General features: G+C 38.7%; 1 protein-coding gene across 1 annotated transcript in view; it reads left to right on the top strand.

The window, feature by feature from the left end:
- Positions 1-5,155: 5,155 nt before the first annotated feature.
- The window catches only part of LOC137292199 (uncharacterized), a 32,983-nt gene continuing 20,653 nt past the window's right edge, over positions 5,156-17,485 (top strand). The window contains exons 1-8 of the mRNA XM_067823764.1: positions 5,156-5,231; positions 8,974-9,840; positions 10,528-10,637; positions 11,474-11,738; positions 12,948-13,136; positions 13,736-13,912; positions 16,254-16,363; positions 17,300-17,400. Of these exons, the coding sequence (XP_067679865.1) occupies positions 5,156-5,231; positions 8,974-9,840; positions 10,528-10,637; positions 11,474-11,738; positions 12,948-13,136; positions 13,736-13,912; positions 16,254-16,363; positions 17,300-17,400 (1,895 nt within the window). The remainder of the gene's footprint in view (positions 5,232-8,973; positions 9,841-10,527; positions 10,638-11,473; positions 11,739-12,947; positions 13,137-13,735; positions 13,913-16,253; positions 16,364-17,299; positions 17,401-17,485) is intronic.

Here is a 17,485-nt window from a genome sequence, read left to right as displayed (position 1 = left end):
TTACGCACGAAAGGCGTAGTGTGACATTTCTGACCACAAAAATGTCGTTTGAAAAAAAAAATGAAATGACGTGCTTTGGTGCTCATAAATAATTTGAATGTAGTAAGGATGGTACTGACCGCTCCCATAAGCGTCAAGATAGACGAATACAGTGAATGAGTGAGTGAGTGAGTGAGTGAGTGAGTGAGTTGAGATTTAATGTCATATCGGCAATATTTCAGCCATCTTGTGACTAAATCATCTTACAGATTTATATTATTTAAAAGTAATTTAAATTTAAAACATGTGTCAGCGAAGGACACTAAAACACCTTGACTGTCACAGATATTTTTTCAACTAGTAATTAAATCTAAAATACTTTAACTAGGGCTGCACGGTATTACCGGTGTATCACTATACGCTTTTCAAACGATTGCAATAGTTTGTGATAGCCGGTATATTGTTTAAGTTGCTTTGTGATTACATTCATGGTTTAAATAAAATCGACACATACTTTCATTCACAACAAATGGTTTACTTCTTTATTCAGTGACAAAACTGTATGTATACTGTAATACTACAGATTGCATACAGAGGGAAATAGAATTGAAAGATAGATGCTCATGCAGTTGATCACTGGATTGTCTTGTCCAGATTCGATTATTTACAAACCGCCGCCATATACCTGGAATAGCGCTGAGTGCTGCGTAAAACTAAACACACTCACTCACCCATACACGAGTCAAAACCAGTCCAGCTGATACAGTCATATCCCCGTCCATACAGCAAATGTTATACAGGTCGCTCTGAGCCAACGCTCTTGCTTCTACTGATGTTAAGTCTCTTACAATACTCAATGCATTGACAAGTTGGCAACAATCGATTGGGTTGTTTTGTGTTTACTTTACCACTGTTTATTAAGAGATTTCATTTTAACACCTCCAATTTACAAATAATTCTGTTGTTTCGCTGCAAATATTCGAGAGAGAGGAATCATTAATGCAAACACAAGCAGAGTCACTGTTTACTTTCTGATCGACTTAAATCGCTCGTTAAAGGCATGCAAAGAACGCAGTTGTAGATTGCGCTTATTGCCCTTGTTCGCATTCCCTTCGTACCGCGTGCCATATGTTTTTTTTTCTCGTAAAAAGACAACATGCCTTTTGACTTACAGTGAGTATACATAGCATTTGAACTGTTGAGAATTTGATATACATGTACAGGGTTTAAACGTATCTCTTTTTGTGTGTTGAGCGTCGCGGCGGGTCTGCTCAGAAATGATGACAATGGACACCATTGCACAACAGCTTCTTGATAACCCAGAATACTTATCCACACACACAGTTTTTGTTAGCGTGTCATCCTAGTCGCGTTAAGTACCTCTTTAAAGGAAATCCGGGGCAAACTGTGAAAATATATACTCCGAATTTCCTAGGATGTTTAAGTCGTGTCCCGACGTCTCTAGTCTCACGCTACAATTTAGTGTCACATGCACTTCAAATGAAAGTTTACTTTTGAAATCCCCCCTCCCCTTTTCATATTTTGTAATTGATGAACTAATGTTGTAATGAGTTGTCATCTAAAGCAATATTTTGAAATATAATTCAAGTACCTTTTAAGAATAACATGAAGGTATGATGTTTTATATGAACAGTTTTGAAATAAATCTAGGATAAATGAAAACTGTGACAAGATTGTTTTAATTAAATTCGAGTTTATTCACAGAACAACTTAACACAAGCCTTCTCTAGAACCCAAGAAGTACGTCGAGGAGCAGTGAGAGGGTTTGATATATTTGTCAACGGATCAGACCTGATTCGCGTTAAAACTATTCTTATAATTAATTTCAATTGTATTTGGAGAATACAAGAAAAGGAATGTCTAAAGATTTCATTCAGAACATAACAGTTATTCATGTAACATCATTGTTACTATATAACATTATCCGTTCGGAGATCAGAACAAAAAGAAATGTATGAGACCACCGATGTTCTTTGAATAGGTTTTAGAATAGGCTTAATTGTTCTGGGAAAACAATGACTAGTTGTAAGTTAATCGAAAAAGGTGTTATCGGTATAGTAAATCGTTCAATGAATATGTTATTAAACCTCTCAAATAATAGATAGTAACCGCTGGAACTGAAGAGTTTGTTTCTAAGAAAAGGCGTATTTTATGGTTTATATTTGTAAATAACCCTTGACAAAATCCTTTCAATAATCATACAAACTATTTAATGAAAGATTAAGTCAGTGAACAATTTACAACGCTGTCCGTCATGTGACCAAACGGGTCTTAGCTTCGGAAATATTGAATCTCCAGACTTGCACTTGTACCGAGTTATTTTACAGAACACGCGATAATATCAATTTCCTTATATATTTATATATATGTAAATATCGTTTATAGCATATATAATTTACTTCTAACGAGTAAATGTGTTTCAAAACACGTACAAAGTGACCTTAGCTGTCATAATAACTGCAATAATAAAATATAATTGTACACATAAACATATATTTTTCTCCTAATAGTTTAAAATAATGTTGGTTAGCAGACCTACACAAAATGCCTGACTTAAAAATGCCTAAAAAATATATTTAGTCGAGAACAGTAAAAATAGTCTCATGTCCCAGACGAAGATTACGAAAAAAGAAAACAAGGAGTTTAAAACAACAAAGTAAATGCTTTAAGGACAACGCATACACAAACCTTCCCTAAGCATCAGCCAAGAGCATGGGGTCCTTCAAGTGACTATGGCGGGACAAAAGGCGCACTTTATCCCTCAAACTGGGTGGGGAATAGTGGTTGTATGCTCAGAGGGAGGACTTTTTTACTCTTATATGCTTCCGTGAGCAGATGCCAGTCCAAAATAATCACAAGCGTAACAGCATTGGCGGTCTCACAAGTAACATTCAAATACAGGGCAAGGCTAGGGATTCGTCACCAAGGATTCGGGTCTCATACGATGCTTACGTAATGTATATCTAATGGTTTGTTTTCAAAAAACGGAGGCGTTTATGGACGACGGAAGACTTGAAAAAACTTCATTTGTAAGATGTGATAACATCCGCAGGGAAGTTCGAAGAGATACAGCACTGGCCTAAGTACGATTGCCCAAAACAACTAATACAACACGTCCCGGAAACGGGTTTCAGTTTAAATCAGCTATTTCTATTTAGCACAAGTTCCGATGGAAATTAGACCACATAAAACGACAGTGATCTGTTTGGTGAACCTCTGCCACTGACTCACCATTATAAGATGTTTCAGACCTAATTCTTGCTCAGCATTGACCTGATGAAAAGTAAGAACTAGCTCTGAAACATTGACTAAAGATTTAAAAGAAACCGTTATCTTAAAAACGTGTCATGTATTCATGGACAGAAAATATTGGGGAAAAAATAATCGAACAATAGATATCCATCAAACAAAATCAATTTTTCCATCACCACATTATATCTACGGTTGCGTAGATCAATGCTCTTGCTATTGAGCACTGGATTGTCTGGTCCAGACTCTATTATTTACAGACCAGCCCCATATAGCTCGAAGTTTACGGCGTTACACAAGAAACAAACAAACAAGCAAGCAAACAAACAAACAAACAAGTCACGATTATCCCACGAAACGGAAACGAGATTATACTGGGAGTAAAAAGTAAAACTGGCCTTGACAATTACATGACCGAATCAATGAAACTCATGATTTGTTCTTGAAAAGAAAATAAATTCTTCAACCCAGAATGTATTAAAAGTCATTTGGCCTTTCACTGAAACGTAAACATTTTTTCATTGACTATGGAAACTTAAATAAGAGAAAACAAAACACGTTACAATAGTCGGCAATTTAGCTTAGAATAGTACATAAAAATACCCCCAAACTATACAAAGCACTCAAATGTGAGCTCACGTGTTTCTCACGAATGTGTCAAGGATGTCTGGTTTATTTAGTGTCACATGTACCACATGATCTGAAAAGGATTTCTGATTTAAAAAGTACATACAAAAATGTACATAAACATTCATTGTGCATCAGTCTCTTAAATAGCAGTCAGATTTTGTCGTTCCAGTTTCTTAGTCTCCTGTGTCAATGAACGCCTGTAGAAACTCGCACTGAAATACGTTAGTAAATGTATTTCAAGCGTGTGAGAAAGTCTTTTCAAAGGAAACATCCAACGTTGTCAAGATCACGTAAACATTCCAAGAAATAATTAACGCTGTTTTCCACGAGTCTAAGTTTGAAGGATACCACACAACCCTATACAAATTTGAAAGCGAGGAAAACCGTTCCGACTTTTATTTAAATGGGCGTATGTACCATACCTGTTGTCTAATTTGTCGACTGTCATGCCAACGTTAAGTTCCACATTTTTCAACTGGAATCCGCAAAGCTAATTTCACAATACCAACCTTTACGACCACATCAACCAGCCCTTACCCGAAACAATGGCTTCATTTATTGTTATTTTTGGTCAAGGTGTACGTAAAGTTCTCAGTGTTTTTATGCTTTATTTTTTTCACTTAAGCTTTCGTTTGTTCGAAGGAATCCCCGCTCATCCACATGGAATTCTTAAGTATAATTGCCGGGAGTATGGCTTTCATAAAAGGCAAATGTGGGTTCTATTGGTGTTCAGAATTAACTAATTCAGAATCTGTGTCTGAAAGAAGAGATTATTTGCACGCACAGCAAACCTAATTTAAGCTCCAAAGAATACCAGGAGTTCCTGCTTGAAAAACTCAAACTGTTCACCAAATAATTGAGTGTGTAAGGCGAGGATGCCAGTTTGTCAGGATTAAGTGAGTGACAGAAGAACTCCCTGCAATCCCAACCATGCCTAAAGACATTGATCCCTTTCGTCTCGCGCACTTTCGGGAAAGTACAGAGACCCTCTGATCGCCAAATGTCTGAAAAAGGCGGATAATCTTTGTCAATCGTTTGAGAAATCCTCCCTAGCCAACGAAATGGCGGATATCCGCTGCTAATCTCAAATCGACATTCGAACAAATATGAAGTGTTTGGACTCTTAGGAGGGACCATTTGACAGTTTGACAGCCAGGACCGTACTGTGGAGACCTCCATGCCAAGTTGACTCAAGACCGAACGCCAAAGACCGAGAAATATTAAACGGGGACGACTAGTTGGAACCATTTATCCAAGAGTTCGGCATTACACCAAGATGGCAATTGCGACAATAATTGCTGTAATAGGTTTCTCAATACCTGGATATATATCAGCTGATAGTTTTACTACAGGTAAAGTTTTTTGTCGCATGCATTTGTTGCATTTCGTTGCGTAACGTTCTGTGATATATTGTGCACTACCATTGTATTTAAAAAGTCTTACTTCTCATGTTCTAAGATAAGTTCTGACATCGCTCATATTTCCAAACTTGTGTATTCATACGTGTTTTGTACCACATTTTGTCGTTGTATAGTTGGATATTTATGCTTTTGTAACTGACAGTCAACATTTTTTCGATTTTCATCCCAACGGTTTTGTTTTAATTTAAAACATCAACATTGTAAAATGTACATATTTGGACATAGCAGCTACTGCGAGCTTACCCCGTGAATGTTGAATTACATTTTGCCATAGTGAGAGAAAGCCATGTAAAATGTATCGATTCAGTAAACAGTCATGTTTAAATCACGTAAACCGAAGCATGCATGGAGATCCCTTACAGTCATACACTGGTTTTGACTAACGGGATCGGGTGGTCAGGTTCACTGACTTGAATGACACATGTCACAGCACCCAAATGGCGTAGATCGATGCTCATGCTGTTGATCACTGTATTGGCTATGACAGAGAAGCTTACTTACGGACTACCGCCATATACTAGTAACTGTGTGTGGCGTAAAACTAAATTCACTCAAATTCATATCAAGCCTCTATGCATTCCAATCTAGGGGCGGTGGGCTAGCCTAGTAGTTGAACTGTTCGTTTGTTCGCTATTCTGACATGAAAAAGAAACATACTTCAAGCTGCATACACAATGTCAATCGTGAGATCGTGTTTCACATGAAATGGTCATTTCTGGTTAAATTGTCTGGAAATTGCTAGGAGTGGTCATGCATACAAGATCGTTCGTTTTTTTGTTCTGCCGATAGAACACATGCACACGCACACGCACACGCACAAGCACACACGTGCGCACGCACAACATATATTATATTATATTATATTATATTATATTATATTATATTATATTATATTATATTATATTATATTATATTAATCGTCAATGAACAAAAAAAAAAGAAAGATGTTTCTGTTTCCTTTTGTCTTTAACAGGGGAAGGAAGTTGTTTTCCCTCCATTATTGTAGCATGCAGTCGAACGCCCATAGCAAATATCACAAGAAGGTCAAACGGCTCAACGCTCACTTTTACGCAACAACGGTATATTTCTATAGCCATGTTAAGTTAGAAACGTAATCTCCTTTTGTCATTTACCCGCTATCAGACGCGCACTTATGTTTGTGGCTTTAACCTGAAACGTCGATTGTGATGCTCCTGCAAGTGAACTAGTGGGTAGCAACTCGAGACAGCACAACGGCATTGCGTATGTAAGGTATCGTTTGTATGGAGAAGGTGATTTATTAAACTCGCTGGTATACATAATTTAACTCATCGGCCATACACATTTGAGAAATGGTAGCTAATCCAAAATAACGGCTGAAATATTGTTTATACCAGTGGGATGTACTTTTGTCCAGTTAGAAGGCAAGAGGTTTCTTTCGTGATTTCAATAGAAAGTAATTGGAAAAAATGGATTACTTTATGCGCTACTCCCATCCCCTCCCCTCCCCATCTCTCTCTCAATCATATTTTCAAAGTAGATGGATGATTCTACACAAGGTTAAGACGTGGGATTTATGTCGGTATTATATTAAATGCAGGGTAAAACTATGTAGCTTTAGCAACCACATAGAACTATGATATGACGGCGGTACGTGTATATTGGTAAATGAGGTCATGGTAGTGATCTGCCTCATCTTCCTCCTCAAACACCGCGTTGAGCCTAGTTACCTCTAATCACATTTATTGAATCTTGAAAATGTAAAATAGATGCTTGGAAACAACACTACTGCCGAACCCCTACCGTAAGTGGAAACCACATGTTGAAAAGGAAACTGTTAGATGAACGTATAAAAAGTGGATGCATATTGCTACCAAGTTGGTGGGTCCATCACACCAACACCAGTGCAGACAAGGCCATAGTGTGAGTCAGTGAAATCGGTATTACAATGCTTCCAGCACTATTCCAGCAGTATCACGGCTGGGGGCACCAGAAATGGGCTTCATACATTGCACCCATGTGAGGAGGAATCGAACCCGAGTCTTTGGTGTGACGAGTGAATGATCTAACCATTAAGCTAGCCAACTATCCCCCAAACACCAAAGACGCTCATACCACAACTGTTATGCCTGATATATGACTCAATATACGACACCGATATAGACCGACTGATATAGTCTTTCGTACATGTGACCTTTACGCTATAGTCATATGTCATATCATATGTCATATTTGGTTTTAGTGAACAATTTGGACGACAATCCAAATTCAGGTGAGTATTTATGGGTCGCTTCAGTCGTTTATGGCACTGTTGTGCCAGATGAAGGCCTGCACTCTAATTCTACTCACCTGCTTGTAATTTACATCCGGCGACTCGACGCTACATTCAAAGGAGACTTTGCGAATTCTCGCAGATGTGTTTATTTACCAAATGCGAGGATCAGCGATCAAACGCTATTTCTCAACAAATTACGCTACTGAAAAGGATACATGTTTGTTGAAGGAAAAGGGGAAATATGTAAAATCCCTGTGGTTGGTGGCGAGAATGGGGCTACTCATTGGTGTAATGTCAAGAGATTAGCCAGTGGGTCGATAAGTGTGTGCACCACCGTCACCCATGGCGAATTGTAAACATGTCCGTTGTATCGTGCACTAAAACATGTCATGTGCTTTCGAAATTAAATAAAAAATCATTGAAATCAATGCTGTATCGGGTTCGAATAATAGCAATCTACACTGGACACGTGTCCAATTAATATTCGGTTATTTTATGATGTATACAATATGACTTGTTTGAACTCTCTGTAAAATCAGTTTCTATACGGGACAAAAAAGTTAGGGATATATGTAAATTTTGAAATTATGAATAATGATCTATCTACTCATTGACATGTATCGAATTTGGACATGTCCTACATAAGGCTTTGGTTTTCTGAGACATTGATCATGAATGTTGTACCGGTGAACAAACACCCTTTGCGGAACAGTCGGTCTTACGACCATATTTGCAGGTGTCGCTAAGCAGCACGCCTGATTGTACCTCAATATTTGCGAAAAGCAGTCTCCAAAGACGAAAAGGAAACTTGAAGCTACCCACTCTGGTGGATAGTTTTGTTTGAGAATGCCATGAAGAAAGTGGTCAAATGTAGCATATGTTATATTTGGGATTATACTTTCTTCGAATAGAAGTACAGATTCTTGTAGTTTTATTGGATTGAGTCCCAGAACCCACATTCTAAGATTCGCCAGCACATAAAGTCAGCCGCAAAGCTTACTCAGTGATATTCAGGGATGTCCTTGTTTGTTCCTGGCATTTAACTGACATTTGTTGAACCACATCAGAATTTCAATACCTAAGAAGCTGAACCTAGTTTCATTTCGCAGATGCGAGTAGCTATTCTACAACCACAACGTTTAATGACAGTTACTCTAAATACATAGCGTGTGATATAATTTACCTTTGATTCATTAATCACATACCAAAAGTACTTGCATTTAGCTATGCATAAATGGTTTACAAGAACACTGGTGATAGGATCTCAACAAGAGTTTTTGAACTAATACACAGAGGTTGGAAAGATGTGTCTTCAAAGTATTAGGAACAATAACAGATGTAACAGATGCGCAGTGTAATCATAAAAAGTATGCATGATGATGATGATGATGATTATGATGATCATTATTATCATTTCAGCTGAAGAAAGACAGCCTGGCTCCTCGATGGACCAGTTAAGTCACACTTGGTCAACCGGACAGCACCTGGAAAGGAGATTCACGGACTCACCTTTGATTGAATGGACTTTCTTTCAGAAAACAAATGACGTATATGATTCCAGTGACCATAGTTCACAGACCACTGACTCCAGTGTGGACGGTTATGCAGATTCCAGTACAACCGAACACTATCACTACGATTATTACAGCGATGAAAGTAAACCATCCGTTACGGATCAACATGCCTTGTACGGAACAAGTGAAGACAAAAGGCAAGAAACGACCAATTCACAACCGAAAACAACCTATTCTGAACTACCGCAGTTAAATTCCCATTCAAGCCACATGTCGTCTGAATCTAGTACACAGTATGAGACTTTAACACCAAATATGGACACCAGTACATTTAGCCTGACAGTGGGTGAAGAAACCCATCACGCTCATCCCACTACAATCTCATCACAAGGTATCTCGACTGATGTTTCCACACCATCCAAGTTCACTGATGATTGTGTTTATGATGTTTCAAGGACGTCAGGGGAGATAATCTTTCCGGACAATCTGCCCAGAGCTAATTCATCCGAGGTGTTAACATGTAAATGGCGAGTTCGAACCCCCGTCGGACCAAATATCAAACTACATTTTAGAAAGTTGGAACTGGAACTAGGATCAGAGTACCTGGAACTTGCAGTGGGTATGGCAAAAAACACAGCTACCAGGCTTATCACTGGTACCAAACTGCCAGCTGACATAATCGTAAAAGGAACAGAGTTGTGGCTGACACTCAAGTCAAGGCAAAAGGATGGATTTACACAAGTGTCTTTGGAGTTTGAGGAAACAAGTTCAAGTATGTATACATTTGTATCTATTTCTCCAGTTTACTACTGATTTGATTTTTAATAACTATAATTTAAACGTCAATAATTCGATTATCACCTATTCTAATGGTCGTAACAGACAAAAGTGGTTATTGCTTTTGGATGGATTACTAAAAGAGGTGATGCATGTTTGTCCCACCTTTCACCTTCACGAAAGTTACATAAGTGTAGCGTCATAGTATTCACCCGTCCACGGATATCAAATGGATAAGTGTATGAAAGTTGAAAAGGTACCTCTAAATCATTGTGATCCACGAGTCTTTGCGGCCCACGGATATTAAATGGATAAGTGTATGACAGTTGAAAAGGTACCTTTAAATCATTGTGATGCACGAGTCTTCGCTCCCCACCATTTTATTAAATGGATAAGTGTATGAAAATAAGGCCCACGATTATTGAGTGCATAATTCATCAAGCTATGTCCGAGGCATCTGTGTCCGAACATTTCTCATTTTGATTCGCAATAAAATCGTCACATCAAATCAAATTTAGAACCATTTGGGAAAACGTCACTTTGCTTTCGGATGAATTTGTGAAGTACGTTAATAGTGAATAAATGTTTCATAATTCTAATGTGTAACATTAAGTATGTAAATGTAAAATGCATGAATACTGTTACGTCATTTCACAGTGACGTGGACACGTTCTTTCTTTAGACAGCACATTCCCTGTGTCTGAGAATACAACCTGTGGCGGCCTGTTGGTCGACATGCAGGGCAACGTGTCCTCTCCCGGATACCCTGACAGGAACTACTCAACTAACGAGGTAAAGAGTCTGGATATATCAAAGTCGGATTTCTCGAATATTGATCTAGTGTTCTAATTAACATAAACCCATGATTATCCGGGGTAGAATAGGTCTTCAGCAACCCAGGCTTCAATTGCTTGCCACAAAGGCGACTATGGCTGTGGTAAGAGGCGACTAACTGGATCGGGTGGTCAGGCTTGCTGACTTGGTTTACACATGTCATCGATTCCCAATTGCAATTGCGATGTTGCTGATGACTGGATTGTCTGGTCCAGACTCGATTATTAACAGACCGCCGTCATATAGTTGGAATATTGCTGAGTGCGGCGTTAAACTAAACTCACTCATTCACGGCATTTACCATATATGGAACTGAAATTTGTACAGTATAACACACATTACGAAACTTCAAACGGTTAGGGTTGGTGGGGTAGCCTGGTGTCAAACCGCACTCGTCTCACCGAAGGCCCGGATTCAATTCTCCGCATAGGTGCAGTGATGTTCCCTGGGGTGCTATTGCCGGAATACTGTTAAAGGAAGCGTAAAGCCATACACACTACAACAACTGGAAATGTTATTTATGTAGAAGTTTTACATCCCATTTGTTTTTGTTGCATTTTCATGTTATATTTGAAAAAACTCCAAACGATATGCTGGATAGATCAACTGATTGAGAAGTTCCTTAGATATAAAGAAGAACACGTATTATCCATTTACATGTAACTGTACATGTACATGCAACTGGCAAACAACATTTTCATGCAGTTCTGTTCAAATATTCCTTTCAATTTAGCACATACCTTACGTATTGTGAATCTTGCTGCGTGACATTATTGTCGTTTCTGATTTCCAAGGAGTGTACCTGGTTCATTGCTGCCCCGGCCCACTCCGTCATCCAGATGAGCATCTTGGATTTCAAGACTGAGGTATACGACCAGGTTCGGATTGGTGTGGGCCTGCTGGCTAAGGCGCCATCTACCAGGCTCCTAACTCTCTTTGGCGATCTGTTTCACGAGAGGGAGACCATAGTCCCAGCCAACTCCTTATGGATAAACTTCTACTCCGATGACACAGTAACTGCTAAGGGTTTCTTCATCCGTTACAAGATTATCCCAAGAGGTTTGTTAAGTTTTTCTCTGTACAGATAATTTTGTGTGATATGGATCTTCATAATCCACATTCAGGTAAATCAGACACGTGAAGCTCAGGGGTAGAATAGGTCTTCAGCAACCAATGCTTGCCATAAAAGGCGACTATGCTTGTCGTAAGAGGTGACTAACGACATGGTCAATCTCGCTGACTTGGTTGCGCAGATCAATGCGCATGCTGTTGATCGTCTGGTCCAGACTCGATTATTTAGAGACGACCGCAATATGGTTGGAATATTGTTGGGTGGGACGTAAAACTAAACTCACTCAGGTAAATTATGTATATAATGTTATATTTATATATGGTGTGATATTATTTAAGGAAACAATAAATGTGCGTCATATTTTAATGTCCCCGTATGAAGTTTAATTGGAATAGAAGATTCTGATACGGAATAAAGCATCCTTCAAATTGAATACGCTTTCATGAATACATCTCCCCATCTCGCCAACAAATTCACCAGAAGCACATGCATGGTAATGTCTAGCTCACGATGTGTACATTTAGCAGTGAGGGCCCTATGTACTGAGAACGGGTAACAAATCATGTGAACGTTGATAGAGGAGAGTCTTTGAATGGGTGACAATGTTTGGCAGCTATACCCTTCAGAGTGGACAGCGCTACAAGAACGACATTTGCAGATATATTGTGGTGATACTGGTGACATTGAACAAAACGCAGATTCGGTCACACCCGGTTTTGGTATTGTCACTTGTGCTGTTACGCCATCCCCTTGTATTGGGCGTGTCGCCCTGAAACTTCAGCAACCCATGCTTGTCGTAAGAGGCGACTAACGACGTCGGATAGTCAGACTGGCTGAGTTGACAAGACATACGTCATCTTATGCCAATTGCGTAGATGATTATTCTGTTGATCACTGAATTTTCTGGTCCACACTCGATCATACACTGACCACCGCCATGAGGATGGTATATCGCTGAGTGCGTAGTTAACAACAAACAAAATTGTATTTTGTCCCATTTTTGTGTCATTGAATGTGTTATGATGAAGCATCGGTGAATGATATTGAAGTATTCACACTTGCACCAGTCTCTAATATTAGGAAGTTCCGTCACTTTTTCCCCACCAGAAATGAAAATATGTAAAATACATGGAATTACAGTAGTTTGTATGTTAAAAGTAGTGTTGCAGTAAAGTGTTTTCACTTTATCTTGTTAGCTATCTGCAATACAAGCAATGTGTTCGACTCTGAAAAGGGCCTCATCACGTCTGTCAACTACCCCAAACCCTACCCCATTAACAGCGAGTGTACCTGGACCATTGCCGGCAAGCCAGGGTCTTACATAAACATGACTTTCCACGACCTAAGGATCCAAGATGGCCGTGACTTCGTTCTGGTTGGTCAAGGTACGTTTCACTGCAGACTAATGCATAAATGCCACATCAAAAATTAACGAATTGCGCAAAAGTAAAAGGAAAAAGGTTTATAACTTATAATGAAATTACGTAATGGCTTTAAGATCACAATCAACACAACAACAAAACGACGATAGAATAGAGTCGAAAAACTGTACATGACGTTAAAGTGAGTGAGTGGCGTGAGGTTTTAAGTCACATCGGCAATATTTCAGCCATATAATGACTATTAACAAGTTAGAATATTATAATGAGAAACTGTCCGCAATGGACCAGTAAAAATAACTAGAATATCACAGATATAATTATAAATATAAAATTAGTGTAAAAATATGAATTATCTTAACCATGAAACATAAAATACGTCGAAATAGATCACCAAAATAATCACCATACTAGGGACCATTGGGACTTCCAGTACCTCTGCTTCCTGCATGGACCTAAGCTGGATTTACTTCATCCCTGCAGCCACTGGCGAATGTTGTCAACATGTTTTTCACCCCACAATTAAACAATACACTTAACTTTGTTCATGAACATTGTATTTTAACTCCAGCGTTGATACCGTGTTTCCTATCCACACTTTGAAGGTAAAGAAGTATTCGATGGGCCATTCACTACCTACACTGGGAACATCACCCAATCCTTCACGCTGACTGTGAAGGCCAGCAATGCCTGGCTGCACTTTACATCAGATCATCTAATGGGAGGCAGTGGGTACAGAGGATTTAACCTCTCTTTCACTGTCTTTGAGGAGAATCGTCAAGGTGCGTTTATCAATGTTTGACAATATTTCTACCAAGTATCCAACTGTATATTCTTGAAGGCTGAACCGTGAAGGTACGAGTTAGAATTGAAGGTTATCCATGCAAATCACATAATTAGCCACTCACCTCACATAGGAACATGTTGATATTTTATCGCTCTTAAAGAACCTGTATGTACAAACACACACACGCACGTACGCACGCACGCACACACGCACGCACACACACTCACTCACAGGTGCTTTAAGAACGATTGCTTCACATATATCGAAAAGTTTCGTGACTGTTGCCGGTGTGTTTTAGAAAAAAACGGAAACTACTTATGCATTTGTCGTTTTACGTTGTATTTATGTCTCTGTACGTGTAAATAGATGTCTAGGTTCTTAAAACTTTGCATATTATGTATCTACAATCAATCAACAGCTTAAACATATCTACCACTAGAATTCAAGAAGGCTGACATACAAAACATGAGACAAAATTATCAAATGGTGATAAATGATGGTAAAATTATAATATCATATTAGTGATATCTATTATGTCAAAAAGATGTGTATATACATAGCTATCATCCGGTATTAACATATTGTTTTCTTAACACCCGGTAGATTTACCATCATTATTCATATATATGTGTGCGTGCGTGCGTGCGTGTGTGCGTGTGGTCAGAAACATTTTATGTTAAATGACCACATATATGGGTCTACATTCTCCGTGAGACTAGACATCTTTCCGATCTGCTGCTTGAGTTAAGAACAGGTGTTTGAGATTAAAATCGTAAATTTGAACTGACATTTTTATGGTGCATTTACAACATTTCACATCACCATATGAGAGTTTGTAATCCACACATAGGCAGTGGAATGCATCTCAAATCTTCAAAATCTTTTGTCAGAATGGATTTAATTTCTGTGAATATTTGCATCACAGTGTTACAGTGAACAACTATCCAATACGACAGAGAACACATGGAGACTGACATTACAATCTTCTTTATCATTTAACCGAGACGTGTCGATGTTGATGGAGTATGGTTTAACGAGTTCATAGAGTCATGTCAGAGCAAATAAGAACATTACAGCAAGGACGAGATATACGTTCTTTACATTCCACCAGTTCCACTTACCGCCACTGTTTTTTTCTTCACTCTGAGATTTTCACTAATCGCTACCGAGTATGAGAGATGTCTTCTACTAGTACTCTTAATCTCCCACGCTTTAAAATTCCTAATCGTACTGGCGTTTTTGTGGAGTTTTGCCGTTATTGGTAGTCCCCGTTCTGTGACATTTGCCTTTTGCAGCTGATATCTCTCTTCAAATAAAGTACTACTGCTTAAAGGTCGAGAGTATATAGCGATATACACTGACAATGATACGGCCACTCAAGGAAAGAATTGCCTTATTGTTAATATTCTGAACGTTTAGCTAAAATGAAACTTCTCCTAGGAAGCGTGTGCAGGATACATTTGACATATTATCAGACACATCATTGTGTTTTATTTTGTGTATGTTTGTTTTGCTACCACTCTGTGTGTGTGTGTGTGTGTGTGTGTGTGTGTATGGGGGGGGGGGACAATTAGAGAAACAGTTACACTGTGTATGTGAAAACAGTAAACGACGTAAATAAGACGTGTGTCTGTGTCTGTGTCAGCATCTCTCTCTCTCTCTCTCTCTCTCTCTCTCTCTCTCTCTCTCTCTCTCTCTGTGTGTGTGTGTGTGTGTGTGTGTGTGTGTGTGTGTTTCAGTCAAAATCCGAGCAGAGGAAAACAATACTGGTCCCTTTCAGTTTGTTACAACCGATGTTAGTAGAGTACATTATCATATCGCTATAACCCACACAATGAACAGGCTGTGCAATACACTGACGACATAGCGTACGCTGATACGGCGTGTTGCAAGTATGTTGCAAATATGTAACAATGTGTCGAATTATACATACAGACGACGTGTTACACATGGAGACCTCGTGTTATACATGGGAACGTCGTGTCATTCAATGATACATGATGAAAAACGTCAAAAAAGTTTGCCATTGCGTTCACTTTTGCCACATGCCTTAATGCGCCACTGTAAAATGTTTCATCGTGGTGTGAGTGAGTGAGTGAGTGAGTGAGTGAGTGAGTGTAGTTTCATGCCGCCTTTAGCAATATCACAGTAATGTCATGGCATGGGATAGCAGAAATGGCTTTCAGGCTTGTACCCATATAGGGAATGGACCCGGACCCCTGGCATGACGAGCGAACGCTTTAACGATTAGCTATCAAACCGCCTCGTGGTGTGAAGCTGTATATGCTATATAGAAGCCATGGTAAGTAATGACATTATTTTAAATGTTTTCGTAGAACATGCCACAACACCAAGTGGGGAAAAGATTGAGGATAACTACAAGCTGGACCAAGTACCACGTAAAGATGTCCTCATCTTCAGACTCTCCGGAGTGGAGAAAAAGCAGGTAAGGAGTGAGTTCAAATTTAGTGAGTTCAAATTTACCTTCAGATCGGCAATATTTCAGCCATATCGTGATGAGAACAATAAATGATTCTATCAACAAAAGAATGAGAAAAGTGTTGACGAAGAACCGTGAAACTACTAGTGTCACAGATATCCATTTAAAACTAACAATTCATTCTAAATATTTTAACTATACACGACAATACAACATAAAAATAGACTATAGATTGCCAACAATCGAAGGTAGATCACCACAAGAGGGACTCAGGTAAGGATGGATGCATGCGGGTATAATGCAAATTTGTCATAACTTCTAACTCTTTATACGAGATAGATCAGGATGAAGATTTTTATGGATATCAACTCCTTTATTATGAGAACACAACGTTTCGGAGTTAATGCTTACTCCACTTGATGAAGGAGTAAGCATTAACTCCGAAAAGTTGTGTTGTCATAATAAAGACGTTGATATCCATAAAAATCTTCATTCTTATGTATTTCACTTCTAAATGCCCTTCAAAGACGAGATAGATCAGCATAAAACTAGGATCACACACATGTAAAGTTATGTAGTTATTTATGTTGCAATGACTTAAACGGTGTGATGAACACCTGATGAAAAAACGGTACATGTCAACGATTTTGTTTTTCATTTTAGCATTTCTTGACACAATTCCCGTCTGTTATGTTGTCTTGTGTTATCTTAACCCCTCCGCCATTTTTCATATTTACTTATGTGATCGCTGTCCAAAGAATTTCCCTAGGTCTAATAAAGATTTGTCATTGTCATAGGATCACAAACTGTGTCATAAGTAAGATATCTGTAGAGGCATTTAACAAATCCATACACACAACAAAACATTCACTCGCTATCATCTGCCATCGATTTACGTTTCCTAAGCTTACAAAATAATGTATTTCATATTTTATCCTACAGTTTGAATCCCGACTAACACAGTTTCGAACTGAATTAACAAGGGTAGTTAACGAAAGATGTCAAGAAAACCCATCCTGCAAAGACAGCGACAAACCTGTCAGGTAAGAAACACTAGAAATAGGTTTTCCTGCTTTCTGTTTGCAGAGAATATTGACAGATATATGTATAAACACGTTTTCACTAATG

Source organism: Haliotis asinina, chromosome 7 (genome assembly GCF_037392515.1).
Source record: "Haliotis asinina isolate JCU_RB_2024 chromosome 7, JCU_Hal_asi_v2, whole genome shotgun sequence".
NCBI lineage: Eukaryota > Metazoa > Mollusca > Gastropoda > Lepetellida > Haliotidae > Haliotis > Haliotis asinina.
Note: the sequence above shows the minus strand (reverse complement) of the source record. Positions and strands in the feature narration are given on the sequence as shown.